Consider the following 22,548-nt stretch of genomic DNA (forward strand, 5'->3'; position numbering starts at 1 on the left):
GCAACAGCAGGACTAAAAAAAAAAAACAGACCACAAAGCACAGTAATCCTGTCCTATAAATCAGCAGGATGCTTCTCGCTCCTTGGTGGTCAAAAAGCAAATGGCATATTAGGAAAGGAACAGAATGTAAACACCGTATGTAAAGCCATATTTCAATTCCATCTTGCAGCTCCAGTCCCACCATCTCAAAAAAGTATAGAGTTAAACAAATTCAGAGAAGAGAATAGAGGATCATCAGAGGCACAGAATGGTTTCCACATAATAAACAGTTGAATAACTTAGGGGTTTCTGTCTAGAAAGGTGATGAGTGACAGGAGAGTTGACAGATGTACAAAATCAGAGTGACATCACAAGGATCAATAGATGCTGATTTTCCTATCCAAAGCAAAAAACCAACTACAAGCACAGATTCAAAAGAGACTGCTCATGACTGTATTGCTGAGTTGTAGAACTTTTAGGTTTTTAGGGTTTAGGGAAGCTCTGTGTGAGTTTATGATAGCAAAATCCTTTGGAGCTATCCACAGTCATTAAAGCGTAGCTAGGTCAGGAGGTTCTTGAGCCTCAAGCAACTATAATTGGCTTAGAGAACTGGTGAACCATCATAAATGCTTGGCCTGTCCCTATATGTTTTCCACATCATCTGCTCTTAGTCCCTGTTGGAGGTGGGTTTCTAGGCTTGATGGGCCTTTGATCCAATCCAGTATGGCTGGTTTTGTGTTCTGTTCTCCCAGAAACATGCAGTAAAGAGGGGGCTCAGACATAGAATGAAGCCTGGAGAGACTGAGAATTTGTGCACTCTTTATTTAGAGAAAGCAGAAGGAAAATGCAGAAATTAAAATGAGTAAATGGCAGGTGAAATGCAAAAATGTTCAGAGGGGCTTTTACACTATAAACATTTAGTATTAAAGAAGACAATTCATAGGAGTATAAAATGCAGTACACTGCATGGAATAGGATTGGGAAAAACTGTAATCTTTCTGGAGGATTATAATCTAAATTATCAGAATTTATGTGATGAAAAGCCCTCTCAGTAATTTACACAGAGAAATTTGATTGAAATACATTATTTTGAATACAGTTTCAGATGAAGGATGTAAGTGCGCACAAACCCGCTGTACACTCAGGTGTGTCATCACAGAGTAATGATTTCATAGCAGCTGCCTGTATGCATGGACCTTTAGTGTATAATACTCTGTGGTAAATGCAAGGTACTACAGTTCACTTTTGTTGAAGAAGTAATTGCCTTTCATTCGTGACAAGGAACATGTATGGTAGGTACAGTGGTTCATTACGTTTGTGCAAACTTAGTTTGCTTTGCAGTAATTCGATCACAAATCCGTACCCTCATGGCCAGTCATTTGCTGGATAAATATGCTAAAATTGTTTCAGGGAATAGAAGTGCATTACTTTCAAAAGACCATTAATAAGATCTCTCATGAAGGTTACTGAAAGTAAGTGGTAATAAACACCGAAATCATTAAATCCAGAGATAATTGCAGGGAACTTCAAAAAAAACCTACCCAAGTGAACTGAAAGGCTGGGATAATGCAAATTTATTTTAATACAGTCATATAAAACACTATACAGAAATCCAGAATGAAGGTTTCAATTACAGAATTGAGGGTTCAGGGATGTGAAGATGAATTAAATTACCAGAGAAAGTACATAGAAATCTTAAGGAAAAGCCACATTGTCCAGTGACAGAAGACAAGCCCTACCAACAGAAAGTCTGTTCAATTTGTCATGGAGAAAGCTGAGAAGTGATCTACACCGCACCTGAACTGGCAAAAGATTTGGTACTGGGTAATTTTCCAGTTGTGCAGGTAGAAGCATTAAAATACAGTTAAAATCTGAAGTTAAAGATTACTTTGTGAAGTAAGATGCATTTTCACTGCAGTAAAGTTAAATGAACGCTGAAGTAGCTTGCTAAGAAAATGGTTGTCTTACAGATATTCGGTATTTAAAAAAACCACAACCCTATCTTCCTAATATATATATTTGAATATAGTTGCTGGGAGGAATGTGATCGCCTGTCTGTACAAGCCTGCCTGTACTAGGGTGTTCAGGCTGAAAGATCGATTGGCTCTTTTTTGTCCTTTGTATCTGCACTTTTCTACTCTGCTCTGCTCTGCTTTTCTCTTATCTGTCAGACCTTTTGTAAAGTAGGACTGGGTGCTGCATGCTAATCATGGCTACTGCTCTTCCATCTATATATTAAACTAACACTGATAATCAAATACAAGAAGTATTGTAGGACTTCTCTGAAGGACCCAGGAAGTAGTTTTCATTGCACATTGGATAAATGGATTTAGGGCTTTTCATCTTCCTTTGACCAAGCTGACCACAGGTACAGGTAGAATGGGACAGTGAAATACTGAGTTGCAACATGCAAGCCAGCTATTCACTGACCTGCAATATTCAGTGCTAAGCTAATGGTTTTCAGTGTTACATCAGATGATTTAATAGTCCCCTTTTATGTACTCTTAATCTTTTAAAAAGCATTTGTGATATACACTGGACAACAGAATTCAAAATTAAAACAGGCACTTTATTAAGAAGTTTTGTTTCAAAAAATAGTCATCATTGTGCAAATCCGTTAAAAACAAACCTATCCAAAGTTCGGTGTTATGCTTTATTTCTTTAATATTTTGATCAATGAAGTACAAACACCTCTGAAGAAGCTTTTAGGTACTTGATTATTGGGAAGGTCAATAAAAAGAGAAGGTAGGCCAGGTATACAGGGCACTTTGGATCACTTGATAAACTGATACATCACAATTGTTATTACACGTGCCAAGAATCCATTTCATACTTATAAAAAGGAGACTGTATCCCAACAACTGTTGCAAAAACTAATGGGTATCAGAGGAGCCAACGAACTGAAGTGCAATGCCATGGCAACATCCATGGATGTATAAGCAGGAGTAGGGAGGCAGTTTGTCTCAAATACAGCATTGGTAAAAGAACCATCGGAATATTGTGTTCAGCTTTGCTGGCTGCATTTTAAAATGGACCTCGAACAGGATACAGAAGAACTATGAGTACGATTTGGTGGTTCACAAAATGTTGTACAGTAATGATAGGGTTCATCAGCCTTGATGTGGGTGTCTAGCGTGAGACAATTACTTACTTCACTGTATTGACTAGATTTTGGTAGTTGGTAATAGTAGCGTAGACATCAGACATCCATGGAGTTGTTCTGCAATGAAGATGCCTGAAGTTGGTTGAGACTGATCTGTCCTACTGTAGAAGTTATATTTGAAAGTACAACTGAAAAGGCAAAAATCCTGCTTCAATTTCTTTACTCTATTAGCCATTTAAAGACTGAAATTTTGGAACCCATCCCTAGGCACGTTCTGGTATAAGATATTGACAATTTCTTGTCAGGTTGGATCGTGGTAGAATGAATTGTATGACTGGCTAAAGGTAATCTTGGAGTTAAAAAAATTGAAGACTGAGCACTGAAGCTTTGGAAGACTGATTTGTTAATGCCTCTGGGAGAAAGATAAGGAGAAGACTTGGCCAAATGTAAACACCTGTACTAGAAGTTTAATCTCATCCCGTACTCCTTTGATTTTACTCACTTATTCTGTATCAACTATAAAGGGGAACATAAGGCAATTAGCTTGAATGTAGGTATGTTGTACACCTGGATTTAGTGAATTAATCTGACCTTTGAGGAGCAATCCTGGTTCCTAAACTTAGGTGTTTAGTGTCATTTTAAGTGCCGTAGGGTATCTGAAACACAGCAGATGTGGTGCAGCCCTATGAGAGACTCACAGCCCTCTCAACCAGCAGCTGGAGGCCAGGCAAGGTACCTTAGGGCATCCCAAGTGACATTAAACACCTGTGTGTAGACACCTGAATTGCTCCCCTGGTTATAGTTTGTTTGCACTTTATTTATATTCAGTTTACCCAAGGCTTGAGGGCTAGGTGCTGGGAAGAGGTGAGAATATTTCCCCCTGCTACCTTATTTGGCTCTTGGAATTTTTCTTTCATCCTCTTCTAAAACAACAGGGACTGGACAGCAGGATCAGCATATGCCAGTATGCTTAGTGGTCTTTAAGGAACTTCTCAGGTCTCATATTCTGTTCTGCTCATAAAATCAAGTTTGAAACAACAGCTGGAATTTTTCCCCAGGTCATATTGGCAGGATATAATAGGATTCCTTTGCTTTATTGTACTATGTAGGGGCAGTACTCTTCCAGGGATGCTTTTCCTGATAAAATTGCAGCTGCTGAAGGCATGAAGGGCATTGGTGGTGTGCTTGAGCACTGGGGCTCTGGTACAAAAACTCTGGTACACTTGGTATAAAAGCTCTGGGGCTTTTGTACTAAGGGTCTGTAGGGTCTGTCTTTTTTCAGTACTTGCCATGTAAATGTAAAGACGGATCTTCAGTGGTCCTTTTTGGACTGACCATCTCATAGAATCACAGAATGGTTTGGGTTGGAAGGGACCTTAAAGACCCCTCAGTCCCACCCCTGGCCACGGGCAGGGACACCTCCCAGCAGACCAGGTTGCTCCCAGCCCCGTCCAGCCTGGCCTTGAGCTCCCAGGGATGGGGCACCCACAGCTGCTCTGGGCAGCCTCTGCCAGCACCTTGCTGCCCTCACAGTGAAGAATTTCTTCCTTACATCTAATCTAAATCTGCCCTCTTTCAGCTTAAAAACATTCCCCCTTGACCTGTCGCTATGGGCCCTTGTACAAAGTCCCTCTCCAGCTTTCTTGTCAGCCCCCCTTCAGGTACTGGGAGGTGCTCTGAGGTCTCCCTGGAGCCTTCTCTGCTCCAGGCTGAACCACCCCAGCTCTCTCAGCCTGTCTCCACAGGAGAGGTGCTGCAGCTCCCTGACCATCTTCATGGCCTCCTCTGGGCTCACTTGCACAGGTCCGTGTCCTTTTTGTGCTGGGGGCCGCAGAGCTGGACACAGCGCTGCAGGTGGGGTCTCACCAGAGCAGAGTCGAGGAGGAGAATCACCTCCCTCGACCCACTGGCCATGCTTCTTTTGATGCAACCCAGGATACGGTTGGCTTTCTTGTCTTCAGGCACACATTGCTGGGTCAAGTTGAGCTTGTATGTCACGTAGCTGTTCACAATTGCAGATGTGGGGTTTATGTGATCTCTTCTCCTCCTGTAACCGTAAAAATTCAGTTCCTGAACTATAACTGGACTACAGAGTATCTTGCTACCCTTTATAAAGACCCTCAAGGGCTGCATGGAGTGGCACACATTATTCTTTTTAGCATCTTCATTTTTCATGAGATTCCCCATAGCTCGTGTCATAAATATTTGTAAACTATGACTAACAATTAAAAGAAAATGCAGTTCTTAATTGAATAAAATACACAAGCATATAAATAAACAAAACTCTCTATTAGCCAGTAGTTACAGGCTCCCATATATATTTGGTGTATTTTCAGTTTGTGACTTAGTTTCTTTAACTTGTAGTGGTTCAGATTTCCAAAAATACGTCTGTCTTTCTCTGGGGTGAATGAACCTGCAGGAAATAGATTTGCAGGGTGAAGTTCAAGCAAGGAGGCAACCCCTTCCTGGAGTTCCTCTTTTGTTTTAGGTGCCACCATAATCTAGGAAAATACAGTCATCATGCAAGAATACTAATAAATAATATGTGCCCTAATCTTTTGTCACTCTCGATTGAGGGAATCTGACAAAGTGTTCACTGAATTCCTGTTAAAGGAACCAAGGCATAAAATCAAAGAACCGATGTCTAACTTTACTGACAGCCTTTGACAATCAGTTCTAAGGAAGTAAGAGCCCACATGGGCTATGCATTTCGGAGAGCTCTTGCCCAAATTTTGCTGCTTCTGCCAAATATTTTCTTCATTCTGCTCTTCCAGGCCTCCTGCATGACAACTGCCAAAGATTTAAGAAGGAATGTGAAACTACTTATAGTCAGCTTCCCTTCCTGGTGTTATACATCCTGAGTGCCTTACAAAATGAACAGAATACTCAGTTCTAGAGTCAAACAGTAACAAGGCAACACTGCGTACTTGGTAATATATCTGGTCTTTAAGGCATGTGAATTGGTACTCCACAAAATCCAGCATTGCACTATGATAAGTGACACATTTTGAATGGATCAAAAGTCGTTAACAGATATAGAGACAGTAGTTTAAAAAACTACAAACTGATACTAGCTGTAAATGGTATGTTATAATTTTCAGCTAATTTGTAGGGGAATTACTTATCAAATAGTGATTTGACCTAGAACTAGAGCCAGCGTTGTGGCTGGCTGCTTAACAACATGAAATTTGAACCAGAATCTCAGAGTTCTGCCAGTTGCAGATAGCTGTTCCCAGGAGTTGTAACCTAGAAAAAAAACCAAAACCAAACCACCAAACATTAATTAAATGCAGAATCTACATGAATTGTAAGATTGAATATGCAAGATGGACAGTAGCAGTAGCGTACTGACAAAGACTACAAGTGCATGGAATCCAAAAGCTCAGGTGACTCTGCTTTCTCATTGTGAATTAGCATTCCTAGCAGAGTTCCTGCTCAGGAGCTACCTAAACCATTTTGGTAAAGGTTTTATTTATTCATTGACCTGAGATCAGCTCATGCTTACTATAGTGACAAAAGATAATAACCTTTGAGCTTCCAGTTAAACTTCTCCCCTTCTGCTTAAATAGTCAGGGAGGCAGTTTGAAAGACTACTGAATGAGTATCAATCATTTTGTGCCTCTCTTGTCATGCAAAGCATGGAATATATTCATAGTAGATGTAGCAGCACACAAGAAGGTAGAGGGAGATTACTGGGATGATGCCAATGCTAAGTGTTCCTGAGACATTTCTTCACATAAATTACACATACTTTTTAGGGCTTACAAATGGTGTGATGTGAATACACTATACAAATTATAAAAAAATAAATAAGTTAATAAATAAATTAATATAAACCCCTTAGCATTCTTTATGCAAGCTGAGAATTCATCAACCTAGTATAGTTCTTGTTGCAGATCAGGGAATTAAAGCATGCTAACCAATTAATGGAATCATAGAATTATAGAATGGTTTGTGTTGGAAGGGAGCTTCAAAGGTTATATAGTCCAACCCTCCTGCCATGGGAAGGGGACACTTTGCACTTGATCAGGTTGCTCAAAGCCTTGTCCAGCCTGACCGTGAACACTTCCAGTGATGGGGCATCCACAGCTGCTCTGGGCAACCTGTTTCAGTGTATCACTACCCTTACCGTAAAGAATTTCTTCCTTATTTCCAATTGAAGCCCACTTTCTTTCAGTTTAGAACTGTTGTGCCTTGTCCTGTCACTACAGGCCTTGGTTAAGAAGTCTCAGTCCATCTTTCTTATAAGCCTCTTTAAGTAGGAGAGGATAGGATAGGATAGGATAGAATTTCAGTTGGAAGGGACCTACAGTGATCATCTAGTCCAACCGCCTGACCAGTTCAGGGCTGACCAAAAGTTAAAGCGTGCTATTAACAGCATTGTCAAATGCCTCTTGAACACTGACAGGCTTGGGGCATCGACCGCCTCTCTAGGAAGCCCGTTCCACGGTTTGACCACCCTCTTGCTAAAGAAGTGCTTGCTAATGTCCAGTCTGAACCTTCCCTGACGCAACTGTGAACCATTTCCAGGCATCCTGGTCCTGGCTCCCAGGGGAAGAGCTCAGCATCTCCATGTCTCCTTCTCAGGAAGCTGCAGAGAGCAATGAGGTCTGCCCTCACCTTTCTCTTCTCCAAACCAGACAAACCCAGAGTTCTTAGCTGCTCCTTTCAGAAGGACATACCTTCCTGCCCTGTCACTAGCTTTGTTGCCCTCCTTTGGATGCAGTCAAGGACCTTCACATCCTTCTCTAAATGTGGGGCCCAGCACTGCACACAGTACTAAAGGTGAGCCCGCACCAGCGCTGAATACAGCAGGATAATCCCCTGTTTTGACCGGCTGGTTCTGCTGTGTTTGATGCCCCCCGGGATGCAGGTTGCCCTCTTGCTGCCAGCGCACGCTGCTGGCTCCTGCTGCCAGCCGGCACCCCCGGATCCCGTTCGGCAGGGCTGCTCCCCAGACGTTCCTCTCGCCATTTATACTTGTGCCTGGCATTACTTTGTCCCATATGTGGAATCCAACATTTGTGCTTGTTAGATTTTATGCTATTCATGATTGCCCAGTCCCTCTGCAAGGCCTCATGTCCCTTGAGAAAGTCAGCAGCACCTCCCGGTTTAGTATCATCAGCAGACTTGCTCATGGGGCATTCAACTCCTGCATCCAGATGGCTGAGAAAAATATTCAACAGAGCTGGCCCTAGAATTGAGCCCTGAGCTGGTGACTGGTCACGCTCCAAATGTAGCCCCATTCACGATGACCCTTGGAGAACTGCGTTTGAGCCCAGCGTGTACCTGCTCATCCCACAGCTGGACAACTTGTTCAGAAGGATGCTGTGAGGGACAGTATCAAAAGCTTTACTAAAATTCAGAAAAACTACATCTACTGCCTTCCCTTCATCCACTAGGAGGGTGATCTTATTGCAGAAGGGTTTCAAAGTAGTTAAAATATTGGTTAAGTATTGAAAAGTGTCCCTGAGCCTCCTCTGCTCCGGGCTGAGCCCCCCCAGCTCTCCCAGCCTTTCTCCGCAGCAGAGGGCTTCCAGCCCTCGGACCAGCTCCGTGTCCCTCCCCTGGCCCCGCTCCAGCAGGTCCCTGCCTGGCTTGTGCTGGGGACCCCCGAGCTGGGCGCAGTGCTCCGGGGGGTCTCCCCAGAGCGGAGCAGAGGGGCAGAATCCCCTCCCTCTAAAGGCTGGCCACACTTCTTTCAGTGCAGCCCAGGATATGCTTGACTCTCTGAGCTGTGAGTGCACACTGCGGGCTCATATCCAGCTTTTCATCCACCAGTACACCCGCAAGTCCTTCTCCGCAGGGCTGCTCTCGATCTGTTCCTCCCCCAGTCTGTACTGATACTGGGGTTTTCCCTGAACCACGTACAGGACCTTGCATTGGCCTTGCTGTTCTTTGTGAGGTTCACGCTGGCCTGCTCCTCAAGCCATTCAAGATCCCTCTGGATGGCATCCCTTCCCTTGAGCAAATGAACTACAACGTTCAGCTTGGTGTCACCTGCAAGCTTGCTGCTAGTGCACTCAGTCCCACTGTCCGTGTCGTTAATGAAGATATTAAATTATGCAGCGTGAAGAAAACACACAAAACACATCACATCACTTTACCCATTATTTAATTTTTTTTCTAGTTGTATGAATGCTAATAGCCACTAACTAGAAAGCACTCTAGATGAGTAGCTTTAAGGAAAACTGCCATACGGAATAAAACTGAACATCGTAGCCCACCTCTCTGCTTCCGTAAACAAACCCCTGCCCACAATAGTGCCCTTTTGGACTATGAAATCAGCTGCCTGTGTGTTTGAAGTAACAGATACAGAGATACTTATTTGCCCGTGCTTTTTCTTCTTATATGCAGAAACTTCAACCTCTTCAACTGTCATTCAGACCCAGAGGTTATAGTAATATTTTCTTACAGATGTAGACACCACCAGTCACTCCTGAAACTGTTTTTATTCCCCAAACTCTAAATCTGTATTAGTAGGTCATCAGCTGCCCACCTTGCACAAATGTAAGGTGCAGGCACTTGTTCCACTCTGACGTATCAGGAGGTGCATCACAAGTGCAAACAGGAATGTATCTTTTTTAATGCATTCCAGGTAATTCCCAAGACCTGTCAAGTGCTTTCGCTCCCTGGAATCCTATTCAGTAAGTTAGTTTTCTCTTCAGAGTTGCAGAATATTTAAGATATTTTTTAAATTAAAGTCCTGCTTAGTTATGATGGAAGCTGTTTCAAACCAGAACTCATCTACCTCTAGCAAGGATTCTACAAATTGATGCGCTCCAGCGCATACAGTGAGTGCGGCGTGTGCAGGTGGTTGAAATTGCTGTTCTTGCTTACCTGTACTGTCCATGCAGCTATGAGAAGTGTCCTGAGTGTATTCGCCTCATTGCACCCACGCAGACTTTCTGTGTGGCACTGCTGCTCTTACCTGGGGGCACTGACCTTCTGTGAACACGCTGCAGAGTTCACCTCTGGGTGCACAGCAGGCTGCCCGCTCAGTCTGACAGCTGCTGTTGCAAACGGGTTGTCACACAATCCAGACAAAGGTATGAAATCCTCAGGTTCTTCCTGAACTTAATTTCTAAAATGAAAACGAGGGCCTGTTCAGGGGAATCAAAGCTACGTGACAGCTGTACTTTAAAAGTGAGCAGACTGGACTGATTTCCTCACGCTTAGACTCAGGGTAACCTAGGGTCTTCCTGGAGGAAAAGGATTTCATTTCTTACAGTTTCCCTGCTTTAACTTGCAAACAGTGTAAAGATCGAACACAGTTACTGTAGCTACTCTTAAATTTATTCTGCCCATTTGTTAGGAACTTGTCCTTGTGTCCTCACAGGTCATGAATTACTTAGGCTTACGGTGGCAGAAACATAATTTCTGGGTTTTATTTCACAGTTCTCAGATTTGTGCGTCTATTTTGGAAGAAATTAAAACCACCTGAAGGAAGTGAGGAGGCTTAATGACTAGAACCGTGCGTGGGCAAACACAGGAACGGCACACTCAGCAGGCTGCAGGTTCTTTCCAAGCAGGACTCGATGGTGCTTCCTCAGCATTAACTTCTAAGAAGGAGCTGGCTGAAGCAGGACACAGCATCTCCCTCCTTTGTTCTCTACTTGTGAGCCAAAGAGGGTGACGTTGCAGATTTTCCAGCCTTGTTAGTCAGCCGGGGCTTTGTTGGCGCTCCAGTGTTTGGGGAATCCAGTTCAGGTGTTTGCTGCCGCCCTGGGGATCTGTTTTCGCAGGTAAAGGTGGGGGCTGGGAGCCGCCGCCTGCTGCTCTCGGGTGGCGGAGCGCTGGCCCGGCTGCCCTTCGTGGGCCCTGGTCTGAGCCGCTTCCCCCGCGGGGGCTGCAGACGGCCTCCCCAGGGCCCGAGGTGGGAGGCAGCCTGGGCCGAGCAGCGTGGTGGCCCTAAAGATGTCCCCGTCTGGGTGCTGACAAGCCTGCTCCCTGCCTGCCCTCAGCCGGTGCCTCCCCCCGCCGAGGCTGGCGCTCCTTGGGGCGCACGCAGCGCAGTAACACCCTCCAGCGCGGGCGGGAGAGGCTGCTTTTGTTCTGGCAGCACAGGCCGGTGCCGATGGCCCTCCGCGTGACAGGAGCGGCACAGGCAGCCTTCTGAACATCCTCGATGAAGTCTGTCCCACTTCACCCATGGTCACTATATGCAGTCACACCAGGAGTCCCTCCAGCTCCCTGCTCAGAATCACAGCAGCATTTAGGCTGGAAAAGACCTTGGAGGTCATCAGGTCCCGGCCCTGGGGCCAGCAGCTTAAAGAGAAAACCACGAGGATCATTTTGCTTTTGCATCAAATTTATTTCATCACTGGTACTATTTCTCCTGCTTCTCCATGAATATATTGACTACCACAAATCCTTAGCGAACTAAAGCGACTCCTCTTACTCTAAAAACTACCCCACTTAGCCTTCCCCTGATGTTTCCTGACCTACCTTTCCAGCCACAAATTGTGGGATTGTGGAAAAGCGTTCTGACAGCGTTGTGTGTCTGTCCTGTTTGTACATACTTTTCCTAACCATCCTAAAACATCCCATGGGAAGGAGTTCTGCAGAGTAAGTACAACTGAGGCCATGTGTTTCCTGGTGTTCAACTTGAATCTACCACCTGCCAATTTAATTTTATGCCCTTCTGGTTCTTGTACTGGAGGAGAAAATGGACAGCTGTCCCTGGTCATATTTTGTAGATGTCTTCTCTAGAGTAAGGAGTCATAGTTCAGATTTATAATAGCCTCTTTCAAGATGTGAGGAATGACACTTTCATATTCACAATGCATGCAGGTTGCACGTTCCCTCTGAGTCTGTGTACCTGTGTTATTTTCTGTTTTCCTTACCTAATAATACTTAGCCTTTAGCTGACGCTTTGCCTTTAAAGTCCATCTTCTTAATTTGATTTTCAGTATTGGAATAATTATATTAACCAATAAAATACAAAATTAAGGTTGTTTGACCACTTCATATTTATCAGCATCCTTCTGCCCTTTTGATTGTCCAGTCAGTATCATAAGGTTCTTATGCTGCTGCTTTGTTTTTTGGTTTTGTAGTTGGCTCTCATCATCACTGTTCCGAGCAAGCTAGCATTATAGGCAGCATTGCCGTCCGTCCCCTTTATGGGTAGTATCTGATGGCTGAATATGGTGATCTCATATCCAGGAATGAACGGAACTCTGGGAGCATTTCCTTAAAATGAAAGGCTGAAGGCTCAAATAGTCTCAGACTATTTGATACTCAAATATACTCAAATACTCAAATAGTTCAGAGCAGATACACAGGTGACAAGCACACCGAAATGGAGGTATACGTTAGACTGCTTTTTATTTTAAGCAAAAAAAGACAGAATGAGAATTAGAGTGGGAAGATAAATCTAGACACTTCAGACTACAAATAAGGCTACATGTTCAGATGATTATCAGTTGGAATACTTTGCACAGGGACCTGTTAAATTGAGTTGCTATCTTTATGTTAAGACCCTATTTTTTCCTGTTGCACCATGCAGCTCTGTTGGGAGTTATAGTTTGAAGCAGGAGTAACTTGTGGGAGTATGAGGCGGGAGTAACATAGCACTGATTTGTGTTATGCAGGTAGTCAGAACAGACTTAAGTCCACCCCGGCTTTATCTTGAAACTGTTCTAGCTTTATACTTACAGCTGTTAAGAAGAGTGATAGTATGGGCCTGAACTCTTTTTCCTCCCCCCACATTCATGGCAATCCCTTTCATTTTGGGAGCAGAAGCGTTGGATGGCTATGACAACAGCAGCCACTTTCACCCTCTATACTCACACTTCTATTAATGTAACTTCTCCTGAGTGGTCAAAGACAGCCACGCTCTTTTTTTTTTTTTTTTTTTTGGACTATGAGGAAGCCTCTGTTGGCATGTCAGTGCTGGGGCCCCAGGAGAAGTATGTCTGGGCCCTGACATTAATTGAAAGTCAGAAGCCAAAGCACTTTGGAGTTCTTTACAGATCAGCAGGATATTATTTATTGAGTTGTAATTGTAGCATGACAAGCTTTTCTTCCAAAAAAACAAAAAATGGCTAAAATTAAATTTGTCTCTAGTCTCAAATAATGTTCCCTACAGACAATTGTCAAATACTGAATATGAGAGCCCCTTCAGCTCAGATTTCTCCCAACATCAAGAGACTGAAGAAGCAATCGTGTCCCTTGTTTTCTATTTCTTTATGGATCTCATGAAGACTCGTCTGACTTCTGACCATGTTACAATAGCAGGATACCCATATACTTGCCTGCATTCCACTCTGTTTCTATTCGTATGCTGAGGTGATTATAACACCCAGTTTATAAGGATTCAGAGGGTACATTTGTATACATGCACATGCTTTTTGGTTTAGTGCCATATTACACACAGTAAATAATTTCTGTAGCATTTGGAAATGAGTTTTAATGGAGTCCAGATAATAATCAGCAGAATTGTTCTTCAGAAGGGGTGGGGGTGGGGTTAACTTTACAACAAAAAGACAAGCTTAGCTATCAGCAGCCTTAAAAAGAAAGTCGGGCACTGTGTTAGAGGCATCATCCTTGTTCATCACATTGCTGCCTGATTTGATTTGTCCTTATTTTGCCCCAAAACAAGTAACTGTGTTAAAGTAATGCTTAAGTGATTACTGCCTTTGCCTAATTTAAGGCTCCCCAGCCATTCGGAATGAACTTTCTCCGACATTATTCTGTGTGCTTTGAATCTCTTCCCTTTTGATTTTGCCATCGTGAACCCCCAACTGTCACCATTAATGAGGACAGATGTGTCACTGGCGTGAAACTGCTCTCATTGTTGGTTCTTCTTTTCTTACAGCTCTCCCTCCCCTCATGGCTCGTCGATCTCAAAGCTCCTCACAGGGGGACAATCCCCTTGACCCTAACTATCTCCCCCCCCATTACAAGGAGTATTACCGCTTAGCTTTGGATGTGCTTACTGAAGAAGGCAAAGAAAGTTACCAACGCTTCCTGGCAGAGGAAGCAGCCCCTGATTTTCTTTGCAACTCAGAGGTGGATCACATCATACAGAATCTCCAGAAGCCCCAGTACGCCAATCAGGAAGGTAGCACAGACACCACAGGTGACAATGACATGGATGGATCCTCTGGGACTTACTGGCCCATGAACTCAGACCTCGCTGTTCCTGAGCTTGACCTGGGCTGGCCAATGGTCTTTGGATTCAGGGGGACAGAGGTAACAACCCTCGTGCAACCACCACCCCCGGACAATCCCAGCATTAAGGAGGAGGCTCGCAGAATGATTCGAGCAGCTCAACAGGTGAGACAGTGAAGAGCCCAGCTAGGGCAGAGACAAAATCAGATGTGTCCAAAAGATGTATCAGAATGCATCAGGTCCTCTGCTAATTCCCTTAACTTTGCTCCCAGGGCCTGGCAGAGGGGAAGGGTGATTCTGAAACTACCGTTTACAGCATCAAAGCCAGCCTCTGCTTCTGGTTTCCTGGAAAAGCATGTAAGATAATGCTAAAACACACCAAGAGTTCACAGAATCACAGAACAGCTGAGGTTGAAAGGCACCTCTGAAGACGGTCTAGTCCTGCCCCTCCTGCTCAAAGCAGTGTCGATTAGAGAGGGTTACTTAGGACATGCTCTTGAGTATCTCCAAGGACGGAGACTCCACAACCTTTCTGGGCAACCTGTTCCAGTGTTCAATCACCCTTATAGTATAAAAGGTTTTTCTTATGTTAAACTGGATTTGCCTGTATTTCTGTTTCACTGGGTACCGCTGAGAAGAGTTTGGTTCCATCTTGCATACACCCCTCCATCAGGTGTTTAGACTCACTGATAAAAGAAGAGTTGGGAACAACAGGGCAATAGGGCTTTGAAGCTACTTTCCATGTTATCAGTATACGGATGCAGCTGTGTAGTGGCTGACTGAATGCTGGCCAGGAAGTTATCTGAAAATGGCACAGGTGTGTTGGAGGGGGTGAGCAGGCAGTGGTCAAGCAGCCTGATAACCACACTGGAAGGTTGTACGTGACTCAAAAAATACCTGCTATCATTGGATTAATGAATAAGGGAACACTCAGTGGCAGTGAGGGTTTTCCCTTACCTCTCGCATACAGAATATGCACCATTGATAGCAATTCTGTTTCCAGTTTTGGGGCCCGCAGTGTTCAAAGGAACCTTTGAATGGGAGGGTTCCTGTTTAAAAAGGAAGTTGAAATGGAGACGGTGCAGCAGTGCAGCTTTGGAATGGGAGGTGCTGAGGAACGTGATAGTCAGGACATCAGCAGGCACAGATAGCTGATGTCTTTCTTGCATTCTTTTCCTAGGTGGTAGCCATAGTGATGGACATTTTCACTGATGTGGATCTGCTCTTTGAGGTGTTGGATGCCGCTGCTCGCAGAGTGCCTGTGTACATCTTGCTGGATGAAATGAACTCTCAGCTTTTCCTTGACACAGCTGCTAAATGCAGAGTCAATCTTAACTATGTGGAGGTGAGCAAACCAAAGGTGTGCCCTGCCCCTAATTCGCATCGTGAGGGCGCACAGGGGGCCACTGTGAAGTAAAAACCTGAGAAAGGGGAAAAATGGGCCAGAGCCTTGTGAAAGATGAGTATGAAGAAAGCTGGGAGAGCTGGCACAATACAGGGCTGAAAGCTGAGGACACACTAATAAATGGGTTTATCTCTATGCAGACAGACTCACTAAGAGCTGAAGTATAAAAATGGTGGCAGGATGGAAGTTAAAAGAGCAAGGGGAAGAAGGAGGGGCAGGAGGAGGGAAGTAACATATTCTAGCTGAGTTGGTGCCTTGTCTGCTTTGCAGTTCCTAAGGGTGAGGACAGTTTCTGGCCCAACCTACTACTGCCGCACGGGGATGTCCTTCAAAGGCCACATGAAAGAGAAATTCCTTCTGGTAGACTGCATGGTGGTGCTGAGTGGCAACTACAGGTGAGAAGCCCTGCAATGTTACATGTCCGAGTTTTGGTGAGAAAGAGGCTGGTTAATTGGTAAAGCGATGCTTCGGTACTTCCCAATGAACATCAGGGACAAAAGTTTTTCTCACTGAAGGATACTGAGCAGCAATTTTCAGGAAAAATACACTATTTTGCAACTGAGGTAGATACACCAACTAAACAAGCCCTCAAGCCCAGACACCTGAACCCAAGCTTCCTTCACATCAAGAATTAATAGAATCTGTGAAAAATATACAGCAATTACAAGGTATTGTGGGTTAACCCCGGTAGGCAGCTAAGCCCCACACAGATGTTTGCCCACCAGTCCCAGCAGGATGCGGGAGAGAATCAGAAGGGCAAATGTGAGAAAACTCATGGGTTGAGATAGAGTGTTTAATAGCTAAAGCAAACCTGCACACATAAGCAAAACAATATAAAGAATACATCCACTACTTCCCCTTGCAGACAGATACCTAGCCATTTCCAGGGGGGAAGCAGAGCTTGATGTGGGAAGACACACACCATAATGCTGAATGTCTTCTTCCTGCACAGAATCACAGAACGGTTGACCTTGAAAGGGACCTCTGATGGTCATCTGGTCCAACCCCGCTCTGCTCAAGCAGGGCCACCTAGAGCCAGGTGCCCAGAACCGCATCCACATGTTTTTTAAATATCTCTAAGGAGAGAAACTCCACCAAGGTCCCTGGGCAACCTATTCCAGCGCTCAGTCATCTGCACAGTAAAAAACTGTTCCCTTACGCTGAAATGGAACCTCCTGTGTTTCAGTTTGTGCCCGTTGCGTCTGGTCCTGTCACTGGGCACTCCAACCTCAACCACTCTGTGAAAACTGGACTCGGTACTCCAGATACAGTGTCACATATGCTGACTTGGGGGCAATAATCGTTTCCATTGACATATTGGCTGCGCTTTTACTACTGCACCCCTGTATGTGTTGAGCCACCATTGCTGCAAAGGTGCTGCTGTCTTTTTTTTGGCCTTGCTGCCTGCCAGAACCCTGAAGTCATTTTCAGCCAAGCTGCTTTCTAGATAGTCATCTTCAGCCTGTATCGGTGGATGGGGTTGTTCCATGCCAGGTGCAAGATTCTGCATTTGCCTTTGCTGAATTTCATGAGATTCCTGTCAGCGCATTTCCCCAGCCTGCTGAGGTCTCCCTGGCTGGCACATCAACTGCACCATACCCCATTCTGGTGTCATCTGGAAGCTTGTTGAGGGTGCACACTGTCCTGTTGTCCAAGTCATTAATGACAGTGTTAGAGACTATTTGCCCAAGCCCTCACCCCTGAGAAACACTACCTATAACTGTCCACCAGTCACACTTCAAATCACTGACTACCACCCGTTAAGCCTGACAGTACAACCAATCTCCCGTTTACTGTGTGACAGTCATTCAGTCTGCAGGGTTCCAATGTGGCTAAAAGATACTTACTTAAAGCCATGTGGAAACCCTTGCTAAAGTCAAGAGAAACCTCATCTTCTGCTGACCCCTTGTCCACGCAGCCAGCCTTCTTTTTGTAGAAGGCCATCAGAATGTGTCAGGCATGGTTTGCCCTTGATAAATCCCTGCTATCTGATCCCAGTTGTCTTTCTGTTATTCCTATGACTGGAAATTGCTTCCAGGAAGATCTGCTCCACAATTTTCCCTCAGACTGAGGTAAGGCTGACTTGCTGTAGTTCCCTAGTTGATCCTTTTGCTCCTTTTAAAGATGGGCACAACATTTTCTTGATAAAGATCAATTACAAGCCCGAAGTAATTGCAGGAACATCTACTTCATATAAGGATTATCATCACCTCACTCTCTTGTTGTTGTTAGTAATGACTGGCTTTTTTAGAACAGAAGTCATTTATTGCCTTGTAAAGTCCTCTGCAAAGATGTGATGCCAAATCAATTCATAATTACAAATTAGGAATTACGAATTAGGCTTAGGAACATTAGTGTGCAATGAGTTGCTGCCTGAGTGGTAAGTAATAGCAGAATTTTCTTCAGGCAAGCAAATGGTTTAATGTAAAGTGGTACAGTTGAGTTACTTGATGCTAAAACACTATCATGACTTCTATTTCTCTTTGTAGTTTTATGTGGTCTTTTGAGAAGATTCACAGAAGCATTGCACACATCTTCCAGGGGGAGCTGGTGGCCAGCTTTGATGAAGAATTCCGAATTTTGTTTGCACAGTCAGAACCTCTTGTTCCTCCAGCCAATGTCTTGGCAAAGGCAGAGAACACATTTGCCATGACTCCCTTTGGCAATAACATGCCTTTCTTTCCAAAAAAAGCACCCCTGATGTTCCAGAGGGATGACAGTCTTTTTCCCTCCTTTATGGACAGAGTTGATCCAGACAGGTACTTCCTATCAAATTTCAGGCGGGATGACATGTTGCGCCATACCGTGGAGGGGTCAGCCATGCGAATGTATAAAAAGGTAGAAATGGAGAATTCTCAGATGGATCCTGTCAGGGGTTTTCTCCGTTCCAAGCAGTTGGAGTTGGATGCTTTTAAGAGACACAGTTTTGCAGAAGGAACATTTGAAAATTTTGCTTCTTCCAAACAGTATGCCAGGCAGATGTTCATGAACAATATGGATGAATTTAAAATCCAGTCTAGTCATTTTCAGAAGGATCAGTTCTACCAGTACCAGTTTGAACATCCCCATCTTTCTGGAAGACCTCAGGGACTCTTTGAGAGAATCCGAGGTGGCAGGCCAGGATTCAATGAGCTGGAAGACTATGGAGAGGGACCCAGGTACCCTGAACTTGAATCCAATTTTCCACAGGAGGGCTTCCCCTTAAGGCTGGATTACGTACCTTCAAATTCTTCCAGGGAAGTGAGACATGGCTCGGATCAGCTGAATCCTGCAGGCAATGGCCCAATGGGAATGATGTTAAGAAGGCAGAATATAGGACAGAAATTTATTTGCCAGACTTCACCTACACAGAAGCAAAGCCTGGAACAACGCCTGTTCTTCCAAGACAAAGATGAGGACCAAGATGAAGACAAGAACACACAGGAAAATAGAACAGGTTTACGTAACTGGAGGATTTCTTCATATCTTAGCGCATACCAGTCCGAACCAGAAGAAGGTCTTCCAATGCCTATGGAATCAGAGGCATATAATGATGTTCTTGGGGATACCCTCACAAAGCACCCCACTGACCTCATCCCAGCATTCAAATCCCCTATACCTTTTAATAGCAAGTCACTGGGAATTGACAGTGCCAAAGAATTTGCAGATCCTGACAGAGTAGGTGAAGAAACACCTATAATGAAACAAGATGCCTTTAGGTCCAGGATAAATCCTTTGATCCAGAGGAGCTCAAGACTCAGGTCCTCTCTGATTTTCAGTGCTGCCAAGCTAGATCAGCCTAACACCACAATAGAAAAGGTTCAGATGATCCAAAAAGAACAAATGTCCAGTGAGTTGACAAAAGACAACGAAACTATAAAGACAGCCACCTCATCTAAAGTAGCAGAACTTTTAGAGAAGTACAAAGCTGTGGGCAAAGACACAGAACGAGCTACAGTCACTCATACCAAAGCTGTTTCCAGTTATCTACAAGAAGAATCACAGAACACAGAGAAGAAATGTACCAAATCTGTGCAATATAAGATTCTGGAGAGTAGGGTACTAGACTCCAAAGACTCCTGCAGTACTTACAGAGTGCATGGAGAAGCAGACAGACCATTTGGAATGGCATCATCAACCCCCCAGCTTGCTGACACATTGAGTAAAGATCCCCTAGCACACATTAGCACTAAGGTGGACAAATTATCATCTCGGTTTTACCCCATAGAGAATAAACCTGCTCTTCCAGAAAAGGAGAGTCTTATATTTGTAGGAGACACTCAGAAATTGACTCTTCCAGAGAAGAAGGAAAGAGTGACATTCAAAGATGACACTCAAAAATTAGTCAATACAGAACTGAAGAAACCACAGATTAGGACAGGTACCACATCAGTTCTTGAAAGTTTACCTAGAAGTCAAGGATCTGACAGCTCTCTCAATAAATCTGAGGAAGACTGTTCAAAACAAGAACAAAATCCAATGGAATTTTTAAGAAAAGGGTCACTACGGCTGAAGCAACTTTTGAACCCAAAAGGTGAAAAGAAATCGGAGGAGGAACCCACTTCTGAGAGTGGAAAATCTGACAAGCAGGCTGTGATTCTCAAACGATCTTCCATAGGGGACTGTCAGGAAACGATGGAGGAAGAAAAAACCCATAAATTTGCAACACCACTTCCTCCCAAAAGCAGCCAGCCAACACAGGGGAGATTTCCTTCATCCACAGCTAACATCCTGTACAGTAGCAACCTCCGTGATGATACCAAGGTGATTTTGGAACAAATCTCTGCAAACAGTCAGAAGAACAGAGCTGAACTGGCCAAGCAACTACCATCCACTAGTAACCCTGATCTTTCTAAGTCAACTACAAGCTTAGAAAGGAAAGGTGAGAAGGAGAAAAGCTGTAACATCCATAGGTCAGAGAGTTTTGGGAGCCAGAAACGAAATCTTCAGCGGCAACCATCAGAGGATAGAGATACCCTTCTGAAAAAAATGGAGAATATGCGGAAGGAGAAGCGAGTCTACAGTAGATTTGAGGTCTTCTGCAAAAAGGATGAACATACAAGTCAAAGTGAAGAGGAGTATGACACAGATGCCAAAGACAAGAAGATGGGAAAATTCATGCCCAAAATCCTGGGGACCTTCAAGACCAAAAAATGATCATACAAATGCTATTTAACTCCATATAATCACTGACTGTCAAAGGGGAATGAGGAAGTAACTTGTTTATAATGGCTATAAGCACCATAGGCAATACTCTTCATGGTTAGTAAGTGAAAATGTGTTCAGCGTTAGACTCCTATGGCACAATTTGCCCAATAAAGTCATGTGGTATCAAGCAACCTTATCCCAGTATATTTCAAATAAAATTATTAAATTGCCAAGATGCTTAAACCAAAGAAATAAGGAAGAGTCTCTTTATGTTGTGCTCAGGGAACAGTTTCAGCAGACAAAGCAATTCCACTTTCAGAAGGAAAGAATATAAATAGAAAATTCAATACTTGAGTTCAGTCCAGGAAATAAAAATACACACAGACACACACAGAGACGTGCATATGCATTAACTGGAAGAAATGTTTAAAAACCAATTGTTTCTGAGGTACAGTTATCTTTTGCTTGTATCCAATAACAAATCAAATATGGGAGGCACCTTTTCGGAAGTTTACAGGAGAAAAAAAATGTCAACAACTTTTTGCCATTATCTATGATTATGGTCTTGTCTAGCAGTACATGCTCAGCTTCCGTATTTACCATTTTCTAAGTTCTGTTTCGTTATTGGTTTGTTTCTTTATGTATAATGGAACTATCGCTTTAGGGGGTGAGCTGAAAGCAGCAGCTGAAAGGCCAAAAAAGGAAACTGACATGCAATTAATGGAAAAGGACCTGGGTTTTGGATTCCTTTTCAGCCGAGTCAGGGGTTTAACTAAGCATCTAAAATACTGTCTTGGCCAATTAGGAACTTCCTTGACAATGTAACTGCCCGGGAACGATCATTTGTCAGCACATCTTTCCATATGAATACAAGGAAAGAATGGACTCGTAACAATGGAAGGAATAAAGGTACTGGAATTTTCAAGCTCAGAAGTATTTTCTCTCACATACCTTTCTTGTAGTAGTTTGGTACCAAGCTTAAACACCCAGCTTTAAAACAGGCCAGAGAAGGCCATAGGTTCACGCTGTTGTGTTACAGTGTTTTGCAGGACAGAAGGTAGAGAGAGGCTGTCGAGAAAACACTGTACATTGTAACATACACATACATCGTTACTTAGCTGTTTGGGTTTTTTCCTCAGCTTGGATTGTCTCTGCTTGGCATCCAGCAGGATTTGCCAAACTGAATTATTTTTTTTTCCTGATCTTTGTGACGTTGTCTAAAGAGATGACAGGGAATAATGCTCTCATGTGGAACTACTGAATTTCCCATTCCCGTTAGCTTGGGTTTCATGTTTACCCACTTGTGACACTAGCTGCAGGCTCACCAAACCAGTTCAGGTACGTGGCTGATGGATGGAAGCAAGAGGCTGCATCAATTCCTGAAGGTAACTTCAATAGGGTCTCTAAAACTTGAGCTTTTTTGCTTTTTTTTTTTTTTTTTTTTAGGATGCCAGCTCCCATGGTAGCAGGCTTTATATAATTTAGCAGGCTTTATATAATTCACGTATCTGTAACAATTAATTAATTTTACTGCTTGTTGAAAACCTTGGGAACTGAATGTGTGGAAAGATAGACTGTCTGATCTGAAAAAAAAAAAAAAAGCTGATTTTCATATTAATACGGATGGCGGTAAAAATCTGCAAGAATCAAGAGGAATTATCATTTTAACATAAGGAGGTAAACCTAGAAATGAGAGAGTAAAAAAGACAGGAGGGAAGAGTAGCCAAAATTGGAAGAAAAGCTGCAATTGCTTTCTTATGCTTATTTCATATTGTATAAATGTATACCATTTCAGGTACCACTCATCATCTCTCACATA

At 43.6% G+C, this 22,548-nt stretch overlaps 1 protein-coding gene across 2 annotated transcripts in view; it reads left to right on the forward strand.

The window, feature by feature from the left end:
• The window catches only part of FAM83H (family with sequence similarity 83 member H), a 28,813-nt gene extending 6,453 nt beyond the window's left edge, over positions 1–22,360 (forward strand). The window contains exons 2-5 of one of the 2 annotated variants that reach the window (XM_005439532.3): positions 13,902–14,362; positions 15,378–15,542; positions 15,873–15,997; positions 18,092–22,360. In XM_005439532.3, coding sequence (XP_005439589.1) covers positions 13,916–14,362; positions 15,378–15,542; positions 15,873–15,997; positions 18,092–20,738 — 3,384 coding nt within the window. In that variant the 5' untranslated portion in view covers positions 13,902–13,915 and the 3' untranslated portion in view covers positions 20,739–22,360. Of the gene's footprint in view, positions 1–11,791; positions 14,363–15,377; positions 15,543–15,872; positions 15,998–18,091 lie in introns of those variants that run through there. The other variant, XM_055705285.1, reaches the window with a different exon arrangement.
• Positions 22,361–22,548: the final 188 nt, after the last annotated feature.

Source organism: Falco cherrug, chromosome 3 (assembly GCF_023634085.1).
Source record: "Falco cherrug isolate bFalChe1 chromosome 3, bFalChe1.pri, whole genome shotgun sequence".
Classification (NCBI taxonomy): domain Eukaryota; kingdom Metazoa; phylum Chordata; class Aves; order Falconiformes; family Falconidae; genus Falco; species Falco cherrug.